This window comes from Bos indicus, chromosome 10 (assembly GCF_029378745.1).
Source record: "Bos indicus isolate NIAB-ARS_2022 breed Sahiwal x Tharparkar chromosome 10, NIAB-ARS_B.indTharparkar_mat_pri_1.0, whole genome shotgun sequence".
NCBI classification, from domain to species: domain Eukaryota; kingdom Metazoa; phylum Chordata; class Mammalia; order Artiodactyla; family Bovidae; genus Bos; species Bos indicus.
Genome location: NC_091769.1, coordinates 11,677,446 through 11,697,818, shown reverse-complemented (window position 1 = coordinate 11,697,818; position 20,373 = coordinate 11,677,446). Strand labels below are relative to the sequence as shown.

The 20,373-nt window shown below is 36.9% G+C and overlaps 1 protein-coding gene across 2 annotated transcripts in view; it reads right to left on the bottom strand.

The window, feature by feature from the left end:
- TXNDC16 (thioredoxin domain containing 16) overlaps positions 1–20,373 on the bottom strand; it is a 93,386-nt gene that overhangs the window by 12,508 nt on the left and 60,505 nt on the right. For both annotated transcript variants that reach the window (XM_019968118.2, XM_070796895.1), the window contains exons 15-19: positions 16,216–16,384; positions 15,749–15,885; positions 6,878–6,962; positions 5,113–5,251; positions 188–348 (exon numbers count right to left, since the gene is read on the bottom strand). In XM_019968118.2, coding sequence (XP_019823677.2) covers positions 188–348; positions 5,113–5,251; positions 6,878–6,962; positions 15,749–15,885; positions 16,216–16,384 — 691 coding nt within the window. The remainder of the gene's footprint in view (positions 1–187; positions 349–5,112; positions 5,252–6,877; positions 6,963–15,748; positions 15,886–16,215; positions 16,385–20,373) is intronic.

Sequence of the window (20,373 nt, the reverse complement as noted above, 5' to 3'; positions counted from 1 at the left end):
TAAAACAGAATTCAATCTAAAACAAGATCATCTCAGACCATCTGAGGCGGGTTAATTACTAAAATGATGACTTTTATATTGGTTTAATAACATTAACTCCAAAGGTAGTTTCATTCCCCAATGAAAACTTAATAATATTTATTACTTTCTTTACTTTTTACATATTAAAAAATAAAAATATACCTACAGATTTAACCAACAAGGGGTAACTGAATCCAAGTATTTCTTTCTTGCCAGCCTCAGTATTGTTTTTTCATGCTGAAGATCTATGCCACCATCACTAAATAAAATAAGTAATGGTTTCTGAAGTCGTAAGTAAGTGGGAAGATTTTCCACAGTGATCTCTGGCTGTTTAAAAACAAAACAAATCAAGAAAAAATGGGAAGTTATAATACATAAAATAGAAAATAATGTTCAAATCACTCATGCATGTTAGTTTTTAAAATGTATTTCAAACAAATTTTCATTTAAGTGGAGACTTTACTATATTGATTAACAAGTATGAATCTCAAGAGTGTTTTTTATTTAAACTCATCTTATTTCAATAATGAATTAGTTATTTCAAAATAAAACTACTAACAGAATTTGAAAATAAAGGAGCTCCTTGTTTTTTAAGCATGTAGCATTTCTAGTCATTTATGTTAAAATCTGGATCAAACTAGTCAACACACATATGACAAGTATTTTTCCTCTAGCATAAAATTTAAACAAATATATAAGCTAAGCTTTAAAGATATAATCTTTTAACATCTATGATTACTTAAAAATTAATAAGTCTTACTTTGTTTCAAAACTGAGTTTTTAGCATAATTAAAGTAATCCAATAATATGCTAAAACAAATTTTAAAGGATCTTATTTTGGGGTGGTTTAAAATAAAGAAAAAGTAGTAAGAATAAGAAATCTTACTCTTTTTATTAATTAAAAGAGAACATTTTTTAAAAATATATTTGTAGAAGACAGTTTGTTTAGGCTGTTATTAACAAGAATTGGAAAGAGTAAGAAACAAAGTTAAAATACTTAGGATTAAAAACAGCAGTGACTTAAGAGTATTAAAGGCTTCTACCATTTTCCATTTTTAGTATCACATCTATTAATTCATCTTCTGGATATACTTGTGAGCTGGATTAAATCTTCCTACATCAGAAAACAAATCCCCAGCTGACAGATGAGGAAACCAAGGATGAGAAGTTGACTTGCTGAAGTCACACAGCTAAGTAGGAGGAAGAGTTAAATGAAACTAGCACCCAGGGGTTTTGTTTACCAGTATGCCATTTCACTGGATCACACTAGAAATCCAAATGAACAATTTTTTTATGGTGCCAATCACCTCCAATTCACCCTCAAACACCGAACTCTGGCACATACTTCTCCCTACTTAGTTCTCAAAGCCACTTTCCTCTGCCAGTTTTCATTTTTCTTTGAATTCTTTCTCTTTGACCACTCAAAATCCTCTTCTCACACCTTCCTCTTTCATGATTTAAATCTTAGATCCCCTTTTCTCCAAACTCCCCCATGTTGTCTTATGTTAACTATCGTCATTTCTCTTCTACATGAGTTATGTCCCCTTCCTAAAACTGACAGTTCTTATCAAACCAGCAGAACAGATTTGATGGATATGGTGTGATGGAGCCATCACAGCTCAATTCAAAAATTTATTGAGAATTTTAAGATCTTATGCTGGGTGGGTGCATGAGTGTGTGCTCAGTCTCTTGGTTGTTTCCGACTCTTTGTGACCCCATGGACCATAGCCTGTCAGGCTCCTCTGTCCATGGGATTTTCTGGGCAAGAATACTGGAGCAGACTGCCAGGGGGGATCTTCCTGACACAAGGATCAAATCCGTGTCTCCTATATCGACAGGCAGATTCTTTACCAGTGCACCACCTAGGAAGCCCCTTATGCTGGGTACTGAATCAAAAAGAAGTAAGATGCTTAATCTGCCCTCAAAGAGTTCATAGTTTAGAGGAGGAGACAAGTGTGCAAACTGCTGTGATCCAAGAAAAAATTTTAATGTACGACAATAAGAAGACCCCAGTGGTTCAGTGGTAAAGAATCAGCCTGAAATGCAGGAGACACAGTTCGATCCCTGGGTTGGGAAGTTCCCCCAAAGGAGGGCATGGCAACCCACTCCAGTATTCTTGCCTAGAAAATCCCATGGACAGAGGAGCCTGGTGGGCTACAGCCCATAGGGTTGTAAAGAGTCCAACATGACTGAAGTGACTGAGCATAAATAAGGAAGCCTATTGCCTCTAAATTAAAACTAAAAAACAAGGTAGGGGAGCTCATGGGTGATTTTAGGAAGTGATATTTGACCTGGGCCTTGGATAAGGAAAAAGACCTTTACAGACTGAAGTGTGTGCTAGAGTGGGGATTCCAGATACAGGGAACAGAGAGGTGAATGAGAGTGCAGACAGGTGTTAGGCATACAGAGTATCTGGGGAACAGTGATAGTGAAGTGTACCAGACTCAGGCAGGCAGAAGCAAATATGGCTGTGGGAAAATGACTAGAGAGGTTCTTTCTAGCTCCCAGAAATACTGAGAAGATTTTGTACCAAATAAGTCACACGGTCAGGCCTGTTTTAGATGACTAACTAGAGTATGAATTTGTGGAAAGACAGGCCAGTAGTGGCAGGCATTGCTCTTTCCTGTCAGGAAAGAAAGACTAAGAGTTATCCGAGTTTAGTTAAGATTAGAAACTCAAAAGTTAGGATTCATCAGCTGGTATAATGACCCATATAAGTTATGGGTATAGATACTAAGTCTCCCAAAGAATGAATGTAGCAAAAGAAGAATAAATGGTTGAAGATGTAATTCTAGAGTGGCAAGACGGTTGAAGGTGTACCTGGAGAGGACGGAACTGCAAAAGCCAAAAAAAGAGAGAATCTTAAAAAGGAAAAGCACAATCAAGGGTTTTGATTGCTACTCAAGAGGCTACTCAGAGAAGAAAAAGTCATCAAATGTGGTTACTGGAAGATGAGTGTTGGCTATTTGAGTATATAAGAGACTATAATTATGTGTGTTCCCATATTCTTATTTATAATAAAAGCACAAAAATGAACTCAATGTATTTGAGAAAAATGCTAAACATATTACCCAACAAATAGTTCTAAGTGTGACAGCCTTAAATATACTATTGCTTAATTGGAATAACTACATAGTTAATTAGCATGTAATTAGCTATGATCTGGGGCTTCCCTGATGATTCTGATGATAAAGAATCTACCTTCAATACAGGAAACCCAGGTTCAATCCCTGGGTTGAGAAGATCCCCTGAAGAAAGGAATGGTTACCCACTCCAGTGTTCTTGCCTAGAGAGTTCCAATATTCTTGCCTGAAAAACTCTACAGAGGAGCCTGGCAGGGGGGTCATGAAGAGTCAGACACAACTGAGCGACTACCACTTTCACTTTCAAAGACATTCAAGACAAACTGTCAAGTAGACAACTGTATATAGGAGCCTGGAGAGCAGGCCCAAGGTCTGTGTTGGCCATATGAATTTGTGAGCCATTACATAGATGGTATACATGTCATTCTCCGGGCTTCCCAGGTGGCGCTAGTGGTAAAGAACCTGCCTGCCTATGCAGGAGACATAAGAGATGCAGGTTCAATCCCTGCAAGGGAACTGAATCCCAGGGAAGATCCCCTGGAGGAGGGCATGGCAATCCAGTCCAGTATTCTTGCCTGCAAAATTCCATGGACAGAGGAACCTGGTGGGCTACATACAATCCATGAGGTCATAAAGAGCTGGACAAGACTGAGCAACTAACATTTAACTAACTATGAGCATTATTTACCTGGACTAATTTGTCATCAGGTTCATTAAAATAAAAGTTTGATGTTATATAAAAAATGTTTACCATCTGGCCATCCACTGCTCTTTCCTATCCAGAGGGAGTCTTTCTAGTACCTAAGGGCAGGCCAGAAGATAGCTTACTCCTAGCTAGCTACTGTATACAGTCACTGATGCTCTCGACTTAAAAGCTCTAACACAAAGCAGCATTAGGAAATTTAACAACAGCACTCATGGAATTTTTTTAAGTTTGGGAAAATCTATCCCTAAATTTAAGCTTGGTTAAAGAAGTTATGATTTATTCTAATTTTCTTCTTTATAGTTTTCTGTATTATCTGGGGAAAAAAGCTAACATCTTATAAAAATTCCAAAAATATTAACACTATGGATGTGCTAAAGAGACAGTCATTTAATAAAGTCATTAAAAACAAAAATGTTACTTTAATAAATAATTTAGAAAACCGCATCCTAAAAATTTTAATGACTTGATTAATTATAAACCGTAACTTTAATTAGGGAAGGGGAGTTAGTGGGACTGAGGCCAAAAAATGACTTAAAGAACACATTCTTTAGCCTAAACTGTAATATTGTTTAGATCATCATGACAAAAGACAACAACAAGAGGATATTCATTCAGTATTTATAGTTGATAATACTGCTCCCATGTCACTTTAGAAATGTAGAAAAGTATCAATTTATAATAGTCTAGCTGTGTTTAATATTAATGCAAAACAATCAAAATCAAGAAATGCAGGTTACATCTGTTGTGCCTTTAAATCCACTATTATACAAAGTAGGCATCAGAAAAGGACTTTGATAAAACATATTTTTCTCTACAACAATGTAAGCAATACTAGCTAACATTTTCTGAGTGTTTACCAGGCTAAACACTGTACACAGAGCACTGAACACCCATTCTCATTCAGTCCTTACAATAACCATTTTACACATGTGGAGAGACGCTGACATACAGCCAGTAAGGAGGCAAGCAAGGATTGGAAGCCTAGCATGCCGCTCTCTGGAATCCAAACTTGCTTCTTGCCAAGTTTCAGCCCAGATGGAGTACTTCAACTGGCCATCAGCCACAAGCATCTCAGCAAGAAAAATAATCCAAAGACATGTAGACTTTTGGCAGTGGATTAAAGAAGCTATACGCATGATGGGTGAAAAATAAAACCGAGCAACCCAATGAATCTAGAGCTCACCAAACATCAAGCCCTGTGCCAACAAAAGATGGAAAACCATGTATTAAAACACGCAAAGTTCTTTACACTACCTTTAACTGCTCTAGATTCTATTTCAAACATCCTTATTATATACTCACAAATGTTTCCAGTGATGCATTTGTTATTATTTGAACTATGTCGTGCACATGGACGTTAACTAATGGAATGCTCTCTATTTTGCCTTCTTTGTGTCTGGCAAGCAGCAGGGCTGGAAGAGTTACGGTATATTTACTTGACCTGTGGAGAAACGGAGTATTAAAATTCCCAACCAAAATACAGCAAGTCATCGAAAACATGAACAGTTAGGCAAAGAAGTCACAATGGAAGCAGCAAACGGGAAGCCCTACTAAGAAAAAAGAAAAAAAAAAAACATTTCCAGGCAAACTTAGCTCTTATGTGAGGCTATCTGAGCAAGTTCAAGAGCCTTGACAACCTCGATTAGAAGAAAACAACAGATACTAATCTAGCCAGGTTTTTCTTTTCCTAGACAAGTTACTCATCAAGAAAATGTCTAAACAGGATTAGGAACACACTGAATGGTTCTTAACTTTACGGACTGCTCACCAAACTGCTGAGCAAGGAGATAGGCATTTATGAGAATAGGCCTGTATTTGCCAGGCACTATACCAGGTGCTTCTAGTTACATTTTTATTTAACCCTCAGAATGGCCCTATAATCCTCATTTTACAGATGATGAAAGAGTGATAAATAGCAGAGACAGAATTCACACTGAGGTATTCCAGATACAGAGTCTGAGCTCTCTCCATTGAAAGAGAACCTGAAATCCGCTTTCTCCTACCACTACTTTTGCTAACTAAACCTAAAAGAAAATCACTAAACAGGAAAAAATGACTGTGTGAAATTACCAGTGATATGGTAACATTTATATCATGCAAAAACGTAATTCATGCTAAAACAAAGTATAAATCTGAAGACTGGGCTTTCTACTGCCCAGTCTTCAGATTACCTGGAAGGTGCTCTTAGTTATAAACAAAACATACTCTGAAAACTACTGGTCTAGAAGACAGTGGGTGATTAGCCATGTGTCAGTTGAATAGCCATGTGTCAGTGAATAGCCATGTGTCACATTCCCTAAAAGTCTAGAGTTCGGTATTCACTTTTCAAAAGTCACTGATTTCTTGGATAGAACAGGAGCTCAATCATCAAATGCGTCACCAGTGTTCAGGATGAAAGATTTAATTAAGCTCAGAAATCACAATTGGAAATAATATAGTCAGAGGGTAAGAAACACAAACAACTCCACGTGCATCTGAAGATGAGTCGTTAGTGTAGAATGTGATGTGTATTAATAACGTCTAAATTTTCAGTTCATTCATTCTGCAGCAATTGAAACATTTGATAGTTTACAGGAGCCCCAAATTCTACAAATAAAGCAACTTAAGTGGCTATAAAAAGCACTGCTTACGTGTACGTCTGCAATAACAAAAGTAAGTAAAACTATCGGTTCATCACCTAAAACTCTGGGAGAAATATGTAAAAACTCTGATTTTTATGCATACCTTGATGGCAAATCAAAACCCAGACACTCAAGATGTAAAATTCCTCAAAAAACTATAACTGCAAAGAATTTAAACTGCAGGTAACAGAATCCAAAGAGGAAAAATTTTATAGGAAGATGAAGCGGTATGAATCCAATGTTGCCTCATGGAGGGCTCTAGCTTCAAGAAGAATTTTGAGTATGTAAAAATTCTAAATAGCCAGATAGTACTTTACAGATTTTCCCGGGATGAAATTAAAAATTTAGGTATGCTGCTGCCCTATTTTCCTTAAAAAGAATCATGTGAAGACAGGTAATACATTATTTTGCAAACTTCCTCCTCCCTAAAATTATAATACACTTACAGTCTCAAAACATCTTCTTCAGAATAAATTCCTGTGGTAACATATCCTTTTAGGTAGCTTCCTGCTTCAGTGAACTCTTCTTTGGCTATAAATATACAAACAAGATAAAAATCTGAAACCTTTAAAGTTATATGTGCTATTCAACTGATGAACAGATTTATAGATGATAGTGCTTTATTATTAATTATAAATATATTTCAGTATAGACCCTGGAGCTTCCCTAGTGGTTCAGTGGTAAAGAATCCACCTGCCAAAGCAGGAGAAGTGGGTTCAATTCCTGGGTCAGGAAGGTTCCCTGGAGAAGGAAATGGCAACCCATGGCAGTAATCTTGCCTGGAGAAGTCCATGGACAGAGAAGCCTGGCGGGCAACAGTCCACGGGGTCACAAAGAGCTGGACATGACTGAGTGACTAAACAAGTGCAGACCTTACATACCTTGTTGGTTCTAAAATAAACCTGTGTTATCATGACATTTGATTATTATAAAAATGTACGTTAATATAATGCAACATAGATAATGTACATATCGTAATGTTCTGAAAATAAATGTACTCTAAATGTACAGTTGACCCTTGAACAACATTGAGTTTGAATTCACAAGTCCACTTAAACATGAATTTTTTTTCAATAAATAGAGTACCTGTATTTTCATTTTATAGACATTTAAACTAGGTGTGAGGAAAGGTTTATGTTCTCCATAAACTCAGAGATGGGGAGTTCACAATGGGGAGATGGGGAGATCTCAATCAGAGATGACAAATATGTGGAACCAAAAGAAAGAGGCTTTGAGTCCTAATTCTACCCAAACTGAGCTTCCTGCCATTGGGTAGATCATTTATCAAACCAATTGTTTTTAAGGCAGAGACAGAAGAATGGAGATTTTTCACTGCACAGGGGGTCAGCAACCCAAACCCCTTCGTCTTCAAGGGTCAACTGTAATTTATAAGATTTATAGGGTTCTGATCATACAAATTTGTTAAATAAATATTTGTTGCCTTTTAATCTACTCCTGCTGCTGCTGCTACGTTGCTTCAGTTGTGTCCGACTCTGTGCGACCCCACAGACGGCAGCCCACCAGGCTCCCCCATCCCTGGGATTCTCCAGGCAAGAACACTGGAGTGGGTTGCCATTGCCTTCTCCAATGCATGAAAGTGAAAAGGGAAAGTGCAGTCACTCAGTTGTGTCCGACTCTTAGTGACCCCATGGACTGTAGCCCACCAGGCTCCTCCACCCATGGGATTTTCCAGGCAAGAGTACTGGAGTGGGGTGCCATTGCCTTCTCCGTAATCTACTCCTAAGGCAAGGTAAATGGAGACAGCTGTGCTATATGGAGCCTGGAAAGACAGCAGGTATGTGAAATGATGCACACCTTATATCACAAAACCTAAAAGGACCTATATGCATAGAAAAAGACAGAAGACTGGAAATTCTAGTCCTCTGACACTGTCTGTGTTAGGGTTCTACAATTATGAGGGATTTGCATCTTCTTTTTTCATTTCCTGTATTTTTCTGTAAGGTGTTTTTGTTACTTTTGAACTTTGATTACTTTGTGTGTTAGTCTTGTCCCATTTGTTATGATATGCATATTCAAAACAAGAACTATTATCTCTAGGTTTTGTGAATACATTTTCATAAATAACAGCATATTCTGGATCTTACAACCCAGAAGCAAGTCTGAATTAAACAGCTATAGACTAATGAGAAAAGAGCAGAGATGGACTTTTGTAAATGATGTATTCTTGCCAACTGAAGGTCAGATGATACCTCGGCTGGCTGCATGAAAGGTTCACAGCAGTTCAAATAGAAACACAACGATGGAAGAGCTGAATCATAAAGCACCTAGCGGTCTGGGTATGCTGAACCCAGAAGATCTGTCTCTTAGCAGTCAGTACTATGTCCGTGATGTGAGCACCAACACCATTAACACTGGGTAATCACCAGATTGTCTTTAAAAATGAGGCATGCTTTCCACAAGACTGAGAGACACTGTAGTAAAGCCACTTACTAGGGCGAGATCCAGCTGCAAGCAGCACTGAGAGCTCATTTATGATCATCAAGTTAGTGAGAAATGAGTAATCCATGAAAACATTTTCTTTAGCCTGTGCTATACCAAGCTAGAAAAGATACGTAAGAAAACAAGGCAACCAGAAGGAACTGAGTGCCTACACTCTCATTTCTAAGAGAAATTTCCCTAAATTCTGATCCATAATTGATGACTGTTACCTAAAGCAGTGACATAGTGGAATCTGTTTTAGCGTCTTCTTTTTTAAATAAAAAACAGCAGGGAAAGATACTAACATTTCATATAATTTGCTCATTCATAAGATTCTAAACTCATGAATATGTTTCTTGGAAGGCTCTTCATGAGTCTACTTGTTCATAAATCCTAAGAGTTCCTTGGGGAATGGGAGTATTTAAGACTGTAGACCTCAGATCTATATCCGTTTCCACTAAATCAAAGTGTAAATTCCCCTTTGAATATTTGAAACCAGGCACATTCTCCTCTTTGGTGAAAACTGCCATGTATGTCAGAATATATGCCAACCCAAATATAAGGAAATGATCAGTTATCTAAATAAAAAGTTTTTTAACCACTATAAATATACTTGAAATGTAATATTAATAGTGACTTACAATATTTAGTTGTTTTAACTTTAAGCATATTTAACTGCATAAAATAAATACATTAATTTAGCAATACTGCTTCTTTCCACTGTTACATTTTACTACATAGTTATATTTATACACACACATATGTAGATTCATCTGTATTTTAGCTCTGTTAGCAAGAGGCAAGAACACCCCAGTAATTAAAAGCATTCCTAACCCCTAGATCTCAGCTTTTAGATTCAATGTCTCACTAAAGGAAACTGGATTCCCTGGAGAACTGGCTGATTCTAGGAACGGGGCTGGGAACATTTTGTGGCAAAAGGACATTCAAAAAACAATGCAGACATATCAAAAGGTCACAGGTACCAGGGATGATGGGGAAAAAAGTGTAATAGGATGAAAGGGATCCTAGGACAACCTGAGCAAATTAATGATAGCGGCTGATTATAATCCATTGAATAAAACAAGAACTCAGCTAACCATACTGATAAACAAACGAGTAGTATGCCAACTAATAAAGGTAGAAGGAATAATGGAATTGGAAAGTGCCCACTTGGCAACTATCATAGTAATACCTCTTTCAGGCAGTGAGTGGATTCTAAAACCAGTATGCAAAGTAAGATGAGAAACAGGACATTTGCTACTGCTGCTGCTAAGTCGCTTCAGTCGTGTCCGACTCTGTGTGACCCCACAGACGGCAGCCCACCAGGCTCCCCCATCCCTGGGATTTTCCAGGCAAGAACACTGGAGTGGGTTGCCATTGCCTTCTCCAATGCAGGAAAGTGAAAAGTGAAAGTGAAGTCGCTCAGTCATGTCCGACTCTTAGCGACCCCATGGACTACAGCCTACCAGGCTCCTCCATCCATGGGATTTTCCAGGCAAGAGTACTGGAGTGGGGTGCCATCGCCTTCTCCGAACAGGACATTTACAGAGTTTTAAATTATATTCCCACAAAGTATTTATTAACTATAAGGGGAAAAGTAGTAACTTTCTAGTGGAAGGGCCTGAAAAATAAACCAGCAGATAAAAGAGACATTTCAGCTTTCACGGGACTCACATTAGTCTTCAAACCATTAGAATCTACATGAATAACAATTAGTATCTCATACAAAAAGTGCTCAGCAAATGCTGGTAGTTAGCATTTGTGAATATAATCAAAATGAACATAAAAATTTTATGATTCTTAAGAGCCCTTTATTGTTTTATGTTTTCTCATTCAGTAGACGCTGAAAGTCCAACAACTATCCCATGATAGTTTTTGCAAACAAAAACAAACAAAAAAGAAGAGGAACTAATACCTGACTTAAAAGGCTTAAAAGCAACCAAGCCAGTAAAAAAAAAGCATCATACCCAGACTACACCATTCTGGTACACCAGAACCACCTTTATGTATCAATACTTCAGCATTATGCTTTTCAAGTTTGTTGAGAGGTAATTATATGTAAATTTTATCATCATTTGTATAGAAATATGGTCAAGTACAGTGTTTCTGGGGGTCATGCAAGTGCCTAAGTGGTAAAGAATCTGCCTGACAATGCAGGAGATGTGGGTCCAATACCTGGGTCAGGAAGATCCCCTGGAGAAGGAAATGGAAACCCACTCCAGTATTCTTGCCTGGGAAATCCCATGGACAGAGGAGGCTGGCAGGCTACGGTTTATGGGCTCACAGAAGAGTTGGATACAACTTGGCGACTAAACAACACACTGTTCCTATGTCGATCTCTAAATAAAATACATATGTATATACACACATATATGAAAAATTCCCCTCAGCATGTACAATCAGAGAATATTTTCTCTATGGGTGACTCAGCACCCTAACTAGTATTTTGCCATTTATTATATAATGATGATAATTGGCAAAAATTTCATCTTTGTTTCTATTTGCTACCAGATTGCTCAGGGTTAAGTTTTACGATCACTGCATTGTTTCTAGGTATTCTACCTAATTATCTCCTACTTTTATTGCTTGACTCTTATCCTTGTTTTAATGATTTTATTGTATTTGTGCTTTTTATTATCTAAAGACTAATTCTTTTCAGAAGGAGGCCCAGTGTAAATAATAAACAAGAACTTCAGGACACCAGGCACCTGAGGTAGGCAGAAAACAAGGTCAATGTGGGTGAAAAAACATGAGAAAGGGAAAAAGGAGTAAAACATAGAGGCATTTACTTCATGATTTTTCATAGAATAGAAATTAAAAAGTTACGCCCTCTGGATTTTGCTTTCTAAGATGGTAAGCCACATGGCACACATTAACAGTCTTATTCTTCTTTCTAGTGAGTTCTTTTTTTTTTTTTTAATTTTGAAGACAAAGTAGAAAGCAAAAATTACTAGACAGCAATTTTTAGAAAGCAAAATTTAATAAGAATCAATAGTTAATAGTATCACCTATATACAATTATAATGCTGGACATTGGGGATCTTCTTCCCATACAAACACTCTTAAAATATTTCATTCAGACTTTGAAATTCATCTTAAATAAAAGAAAAACGAAAGAGGAAGTTTGCTACATAAATGGAAACAGCATGAGAATGCCAACTAAACATTGTTACTTGCCACCTGCCTCTGTAAGGATGAGGCAACCAACCATTTTAGTTGTGTTCAGTTGAACACACCCTGAAAGGAGTTCAGGGTGGAAATCAGGAATGAGGCACTCGGCACTCTGGGCAAAACTGGCAGAACAAGCCTTCAGATAGATATTTTCAAAAGATTTTATGGACCCAATTTCTTATATCTTTTCGTATCTAGAAAAGCAGCACTAAAATCATTAACAGAGACATCTGCTCATTGTGACTAGCAGCAGTCTTCTATTAAAACGTGTGCTTGACCGCATGTAATCCTCTTCACCACAATTACATATATATTGCCTCCCCGCTCAGCTCTTCAGAGCAGATCCCCAAAACTATCGGAGAGGTTGGCTCCAGGCTATAATCTTCATTTTGCCCCCCAATAAAACTTAACTCACAACTCTCACATTGTGCTTTTTTTTTCCTCAGTTGACATGATGAAGAAAACACTTTTTGCTACCCAGTCAAGAGGCCATCCATCTCCAAAGCCAAGAAAATAACATTCTAAGCAACACCATTGGTTAGAATAAATGTTCTGTGGACTCTCTCTTTAAAACTTATTGAAAGACACAGTCCTTTGAAGGACAAAAAAAGTAAAGAGAGGCAGTTTAAGTATAGAGAGGTTTTAATATTAAAAGAACACTATAGCCAACAGTGTAGAGAGTTCTAATTGCTCAGTTGTGTCCGACTCTTTGCGACCCCATGGACTATAACCTGCCAAGCTCCTCTATCCATGAATTCTCCTGGCAGGAATACTAGAGTGGGTATTCCACTCTCCAGGGAATCTTCCCAACCCAGGGATCGAACCCAGGGCTCCTGCTTTGCAGGCAGATTCTTTACCATCTCAGCCATCAGGGAAGCCCACTGGTAGGCTTATGATACTACGGAAAACCAATGATACTATGTAAAACAAACAAATTAAACTTGTTAGTATAAGCATTGTATCAAAGCTGAAGGCAAAAGCATTAATTTGAAATGCATCAAAAATAAGATGAATTAGTTTTCTTAGGTTAGTCTCCCAAGGAAATAGAAATAAAAGCAAAAATAAATATGACCTAATGAAGCTTACAAGCTTCTGTATAGAAAAAGAAACCAAAAATAAAACAAAAAAACAACCTATGAACTGGGAAAAAACGTCTGCAAAGGATGCAACCAATAAAGGCTTAATTTCCAAAATACACAAACAGCTCACACAATTCAATAACAAAAAAACAAACAACCCAATTGAAAAAATGGGCAGAAGGTCTAAACAGACATTTCTCCAAAGAAGACATACAGGGGCCAACAGGCACATGAAAAGATGCTCATCATCATTAATCATTAGAGAAATGCAAATCAAAACTACAATGAGGTACCACCTCACACCAGTCAGAATGGCCATCATTAAAAAGTCTACAAATAATAAATGTTGGAAAGGGTGTGAAGAAAAAGGTACTCTGTTATACTGTTGGTGGGAATATAAAATGGTGCAGCCACTATAGGAAAACAGTATATGAAAGTTACTCAAAAACCCAAAAATAGAGTTGCCATATGATTCTGTAATTCCACTCCTAGGCATAAAACTAGACAAAACTAAAATCTGAAGGGTCATAAGCACCCCTGTGTTCACAGAAGCACTATTCATAATAGCCAAGACACAAACAACTCAAATGTCCATCAACAGATGAACAGATAAAGAAGATGGGGTACATACATATATAATGGCATACTACTCAGCCATGAAAAAGAGTGAAATAATGCCATCTGCAGCAACACAGATAGACCTAGAGATTATCAGACCGTGAAGTAAGTCAGAAAGAGAAAGACAAATACCATATGACATCACTTATATGTGGAATCTAAAATACAACATAAATGAAATATCTATGAAACAGAAACAGCCTCACAAACCAGAACAGACTAGTGGTTGACAAGGAGGGAAGTGTGAGGGAAGGAAGAACTGGGAGTTTGGGATTAACATATACAAACTTTTATATATAGGATGAATAAACAATAAGGTTCTACTGTATAGCACAGGGAAATATTACAGTATCCTATGATAAACCATAATGGAAAAGAATATTAAAAAAATATATGTATATAACTGAGTCACTCGGAGGTACAGTTGAAATTAATACAACATTATAAATCAACTATCCTTCAGTAAATTTTAAAAAATTTTTTTAAAAAAAAAGAAATACCAATGAAGCATAAAACAAGCAACAAAAATTTGAATAAGTTTAGACAATATGTGTAAATGGCTGAAGTTCACTTAGAAGAGTCAATAGGCAAAAAAGATAAGAAGTTGTCAAAAAGAAAAAGAGACAACCCAATCATATTCAACATGCTTTATAAAATAAATAGACTATCAATAGGTAAAGTGAATAAAATAGAAAACATTTAAAAAGATATGTGTATATACATTAGCTATTCAGAAAAAGACAAACACTACATGATCTGGCTTTCATGAGGTACTAGAGTAGTCAAATTCATAGAAATGGACAGGAAAATGGTGTTTGCCAAGTGCTAGGGAAACAGGGAAAGGGAGCTGGAGAAGGAAATGGCAGCCCACTCTAGTGTTCTTGCCTGGAGAATCCCAGGGATGGGAGAGACTGGTGGGCTGCCGTCTATGGGGTTGCACAGAGTCGGACACGACTGAAGCGACTTAGCAGCAGCAGGGAAACAGGGAAAGGGAGTGCTCTTTAACGTGTCAAGCGTTTCAATTTTGTAAGATGAAAAAGTTCTGGAAATCAGAATTTGCACACAATAGAAATACAGTTAACACTAGTTAACTATACACTTATAAATGATTAAGAGGCTAAGTTTCATGTTATCTGTGTCTTATCACTCACAAATTTTTAAAAAGAATATTCAAAACAAGAAGACAATATAGCATAAGAAAATATAAAGCAACAAGAAGAGACAGGTAACTATTAACTAATCAAAATGATAAGGATTTTCTATAGCTAAAGCAATAGAAGAAATCTCAAAATGAATAAATTTGAAAAAAATTTTAACTATTACATATAAAATTACTAGGCAAAGCTAAAAAGCAAACAACAAGCTGGGGGAAATAATTGGAATATTAATCAAATGACAAAAGCTTAATATCTTTAGTATATAATAATCTCATAGTAATTCCTTAGACAAATGCTAAAACCTTTTTAAAAAAAAAATGAATAACACATATACAGTTTACAGAAGACAAAGTTATTCACCTACTGGGAATCCATAGCTATTAAATAGTCTAAAACCTACACAAAGACTCATAAATAAAAATACTCTTTACAATACAAAGCAAAAAGGAAATAAAAGAAATTATTTGTTGGTAAACAGTTAAATAAATTATGGTATATTCATCCAATCAAATATTATACAGCCATGATGTTTTTGAAGAATATTAATCACATGGAAAAATGCACCCACTTAATGTTAATAAAAACAGCAGATACTAACCTAAATACACAGTACTAGCCCAATTACATTAAAATGTATATTAATATTTAAGACATAAGTTCACAAGAAAACAGGGAAGAAATTATCTTAAAATTTAACAACTCGGAAGATTTTTATTTTTCTTCAAACTTCTTTGTATTTTCAAAATTCTCTACAATTGAGTTCTCTTTAAAAGATATTAATTCTTTAAAAAGAAAACAAGTAAACAAGCCTTCAACTATACATTATATAATTTAAATGTTCAGTTCCACTTACCTCTTGTCATGGTTGGACTAAACAGTCCCAGTACTGACATGCTAGAATAGGAAATTAGGTCTTTATATAATTCCCCATTTAAATATTCTTCTGCTTCTTGGACAGATGTAATGTTCACTGGGCATGAAATCCTGTTGCTGGATGAATATTTATAGTCAAAATTAATTTTAAAAAATACATCTCAGCTTATAAAATATATATATATATATGTATCCTGAACTTAGTATATTCCATAGGATAAACATCTGACAAAATAAAGACAACACTATTCAAAACAAAACAAAAAAAAATCAGTCTCATTAAATAAAATTTCTATCTCCCCAAAAGTGATAAAAAGTAATAGACAGGCTCTTCTCATCAGTGTTCATACTTCCTTAACCTATCCAAGGTGTGTCAAATAAGTAAGGGAATTAGGAGTTGAATAGATCTAAAACTTAAAAAATCTTAGGGTGAAGCTGAATACTTACAGTTGAATAAATTTTAAGAGATCTTCAGTTCCCAGCATACCAGTGTAAGATACCGGGTTCTGGCCTTCCTTGTACATCTTTACGACAGGAAATTCGGTAACATTTTGCTCGGTACACACATGAGACCAGTCTGCGCAGTTTACTCTAGCAAGCAGCATAGTGGATGTGCCTAAATAAAAAGAAAACGCACATTTTTATAAATGTTAATGCAGAAAACTCAGTTGTTGAGAACTGTTGATGTCTTTATATCCCGTTCTGATTTCAACTTCTCGGCAGCATGATGTACTCCTGGGGGACTCTCTCCCCTTGGTTCTTTGCAGCACCTCCTCCCATCCGCTCCAACCTCTCCCCAGCTGCCTCCTTTTGTTCCGTTTTGCAGGCTCTTCGGCCAGTGGAGTCGGGAGTTCCCTCAAGGCTCAGTTTAAGTTGCTTTCTCTTCTTGTTCTTCACTCTCTTTTAGACAATCTCAATAATCAACAACCACCTAATAAATCCTAAATTTATAGCTTTGGCCCAGGATCCTCAAAGTTCCAGATCCATGTATCCATACTGCCTTCTCTAGGTCCCTTTGAACAGAAACATCCTCAAATTCAAGACGTCTAAAACCAAACATGGTTTCTTTCCTCTGAACAGTAGTGAACGTTGCCATCCTGAGCAACTCTGAAAGCAAAGTATCACCTTTCACACCTCTTCATTCCTAAACTCCGCAGGTCTTACATTATCAATCCGCACGCCTTCCAATTTTACCACCTAAATTTTGAGTACCTCTTGCATCTGTCCCTTTCTCTTTACTGCCACCATTCTAGTCATCACTTCTAATTCATCTCCCAGAATTTAGTATGTCTCTACACTGAAGCTAGAGATATCTTTTCAAAACTCAAATCTATTTTGGTATCAGCCCACCTCTACCAATTTTACCAGTCAGGTCTTTCTCACCCTTCAGATCTCTGCATGTGTGACCATTTCAGAGAAGCCTCCACTGACACCCTGATCTACATCTGATTCTTATACTCCTAAAGGACCATGCTCTTTTCCCTACCTCATCATGGAATTATGTACTCATTTGTGTTGTATGATTTGAGCTTCCTGAGAGCAGGGACTGTGTCTGGTTTCCTCATCACTGAGTTTCCAGAATCTAGAGCAGTCCTCGTACATGAAATACCTTAAATATGTGTGTGAATATACTATCTAGGGCCTCCATGATATTTACCTAGGGCTTCTCCGATAGCTCAGACTTCCCTAATGGCTCAGACGGTAAAGTGTCTGCCTACAACGTGGGAGAGCTGGGTTCGATCCCTGGATAGGAAAGATCCCCTGGAGAAGGAAATGGCAACCCACTCCAGTACTCTTGCTTGGAAAATCCCATGGACAGAGGAGCCTGGTAGGCTACAGTCCACAGGGTTACAAAGAGTTGGACATGACTGAGCAACTTCACTTCACTTCACTTCTCTTCTCTGATAGCTCAGTTGGTAAAGAATGTGCCTGCAATGCAGGAGACCCCAGTTTGATTCCTGGGTTGGGAAGATCCCCTGGAGAAGGGATAGGTTATCCACTCCAGTATTCTTGGGTTTCCCTTTTGGCTCAGCTGGTAAACAACCAGCCTGCAATGTGGGAGACCTGTGTTCTATCCCTGGGTTGGGAAGATCCTCTGGAGAAGGGAAAGGCTACCCACTTCAGTATTCTGGCCTGGAGAATTCCACAGACTGTATAATCCATGGGGTCACAAAGAGTCGGACACGACTGAGCAACTTTCACTTTTCACTTTCACATACCCAACCTGTCTCAACAGTATAATTTCATACATATTTATTTAATCTAAATAATTTCTTTTCAGCCTGAGAAAACACATAGCAGAACCTCAAAGAGAAATTCCTACTTGTTCTGTACTAATACAGTTGACCCTTGGAAAGCACTGTGCAGGCCCACTTACAGATCTGTTTCAATAGTCAATGCTACAGTCCCACATGACCCAAGGTTGGATGTATCCATGGATGTGGAAACTTGGATACAGAGCAGACGTGTATGCTGCTGCTGCTGCTAAGTCACTTCAGTCGTGTCCGACTCTATGCGACCCCACAGATGGCAGCCCACCAGGCTCCCCCATCCCTGGGGTTCTCCAGGCAAGAACACTGGAGTGGGTTGCCATTTCCTTCTCCAATGCATGAAAGTGAAAAGGGAAAGTGAAGTCGCTCAGTCATGTCCGACTGTTCAGCGACCCCATGGACTGCAGCCTACCAGGCCCCGCTGTCCATGGGATTCTCCAGGCAAGAGTACTGGAGTGGGGTGCCATTGCCTTCTCCAGCAAACGTGTACACGGAGGGCCAAGCCTGTTATACTTGGATTTTCTCCTGCATGGAAAGTCAACGCCCCTAATCCCTGCATTGTCTAAGTCAACTGTATATGCAAAGTTCTCCAGTTCTCCAAAATATATAGTTAGGTGCAGAGATATCAAAAACCAAATAACAAAGTACCATAAAACTCAGCTAATGAAAGAGAGGAAGAAAATCTAATAAAAGGAAATTTTAATATAGTATTAGATCAAAGAAGGAATTTTTGTATATCAATTTAATCCTAAATTCTAAATTAGGATGTAACCTACCCATATGACTAAAATTGCAAAATGCAATATTTTAATATTTTATCTTCAAAAGTTTTAATACTAAAAATCCATCTTTACGTTATGATCCTAGATTCTATCTCACAGGGTCTAGTCTGTCTTATAAACCTGCTACCTAGAACAATGTCTATTACCTATTATGTATCCAGTAAAAACTTGTGAAATGTACCCTGATATTTCTTCATGAACAAATTTTCGGTGTTTACATTGAAGTATGTTAATACCTGAATATTATATGACATACAAAGATAAACCTTTATTCCTTCTAAGCTTGGATCTATAAAGTTCTCTGCTCCTTTATGTTAGTCATTTAGTCAGTAAATGTGTAGTGGTGCATGTGCTGGTGCCTGCTCAGATGGAGTATCATACTATGCACTGCCACCAAAGGATGGAACATGGTGTCATAATAAATGTAGTTCTCTTCCTTCAATAAGCATCCTCAGTGGGTCTAGCACTGCTTAAAATGTCCCAGCAGTCCAAGCTGAAAACTTTGATGTTAAATTTAAAACTGAAAAAAAGAATATTGATATATATTATTAAAAAATGATAAGGCTACTTATACTGAAGTTATCACATTTTAATTTTCTTTGCTGTAAAATGGTTTCAATACTTAATCATGTTTCAAGTGGAATAGTCTAATGTTCTAAGATTACTGTAGTATTACACTCCACGTACTTTAACAACACAGTAATTTCAAATAAGGATCCTAATTTAAAAGAAAAACAAAAACAGACATTTGCTGCCACCTTGTGACTAAGTATAAAATATTCTTCATCCTCTTGGACTAAGATTAAATAAGTGGCTTTTTCCCAAAACAACATGAAAGATTATACAACCCCCAAAGTATTACAATATTGTCCTAGTTTATAAAATTATAGTATAGGCTTTACCACAGACATAAAACATTATTGTTACCTATAGTATGCATTTCTATATGAAGCCCCATGAACTTCCAAAATAATCCACCTATCTGATATCTAATTACTAAAAGAATTGTTATTCATAAAGAACATACTAATTGAAAAAAGAAATCAAGTCTTTAGGTTGGTGGTTAATCTTCTTTTTTATTCTACAAACACATACAACTCAGAGTCCTTGCATTGAGGGGTCAGGTCTTTATGTGGTCATTAACAGACAAAAAGTAAGAGAACCTCCTTCCATTGTCATTTGGTATCTAGCCAAATGGGCTGGGGAGAGGGGATAATTCTAGTATTCAGGGACATTATCCAATTACTATTTTATTATGGTTTATATTTTCCTACTTTTTTTATACATATAAATGGTTATATTTATATTTTATTTATATTTTATATTTATATATATGGTTATTTTTTTTATATTTTCCTACTTTTTCTTTCTTCTAGTAAGGCTGGAAAACCTAAGAGAAGAAACTTATATCAGTCTATAGATTGCGATCATAAAAGAGAACTAGAGAGTGACAGGATTTGCTTTAAAAAAAATATTAGGGATCATATTATCTACAGACTTAATCATCCCTTCACTTGGGGAATGAAATAATCAAACGATGGATCAAATGTAGT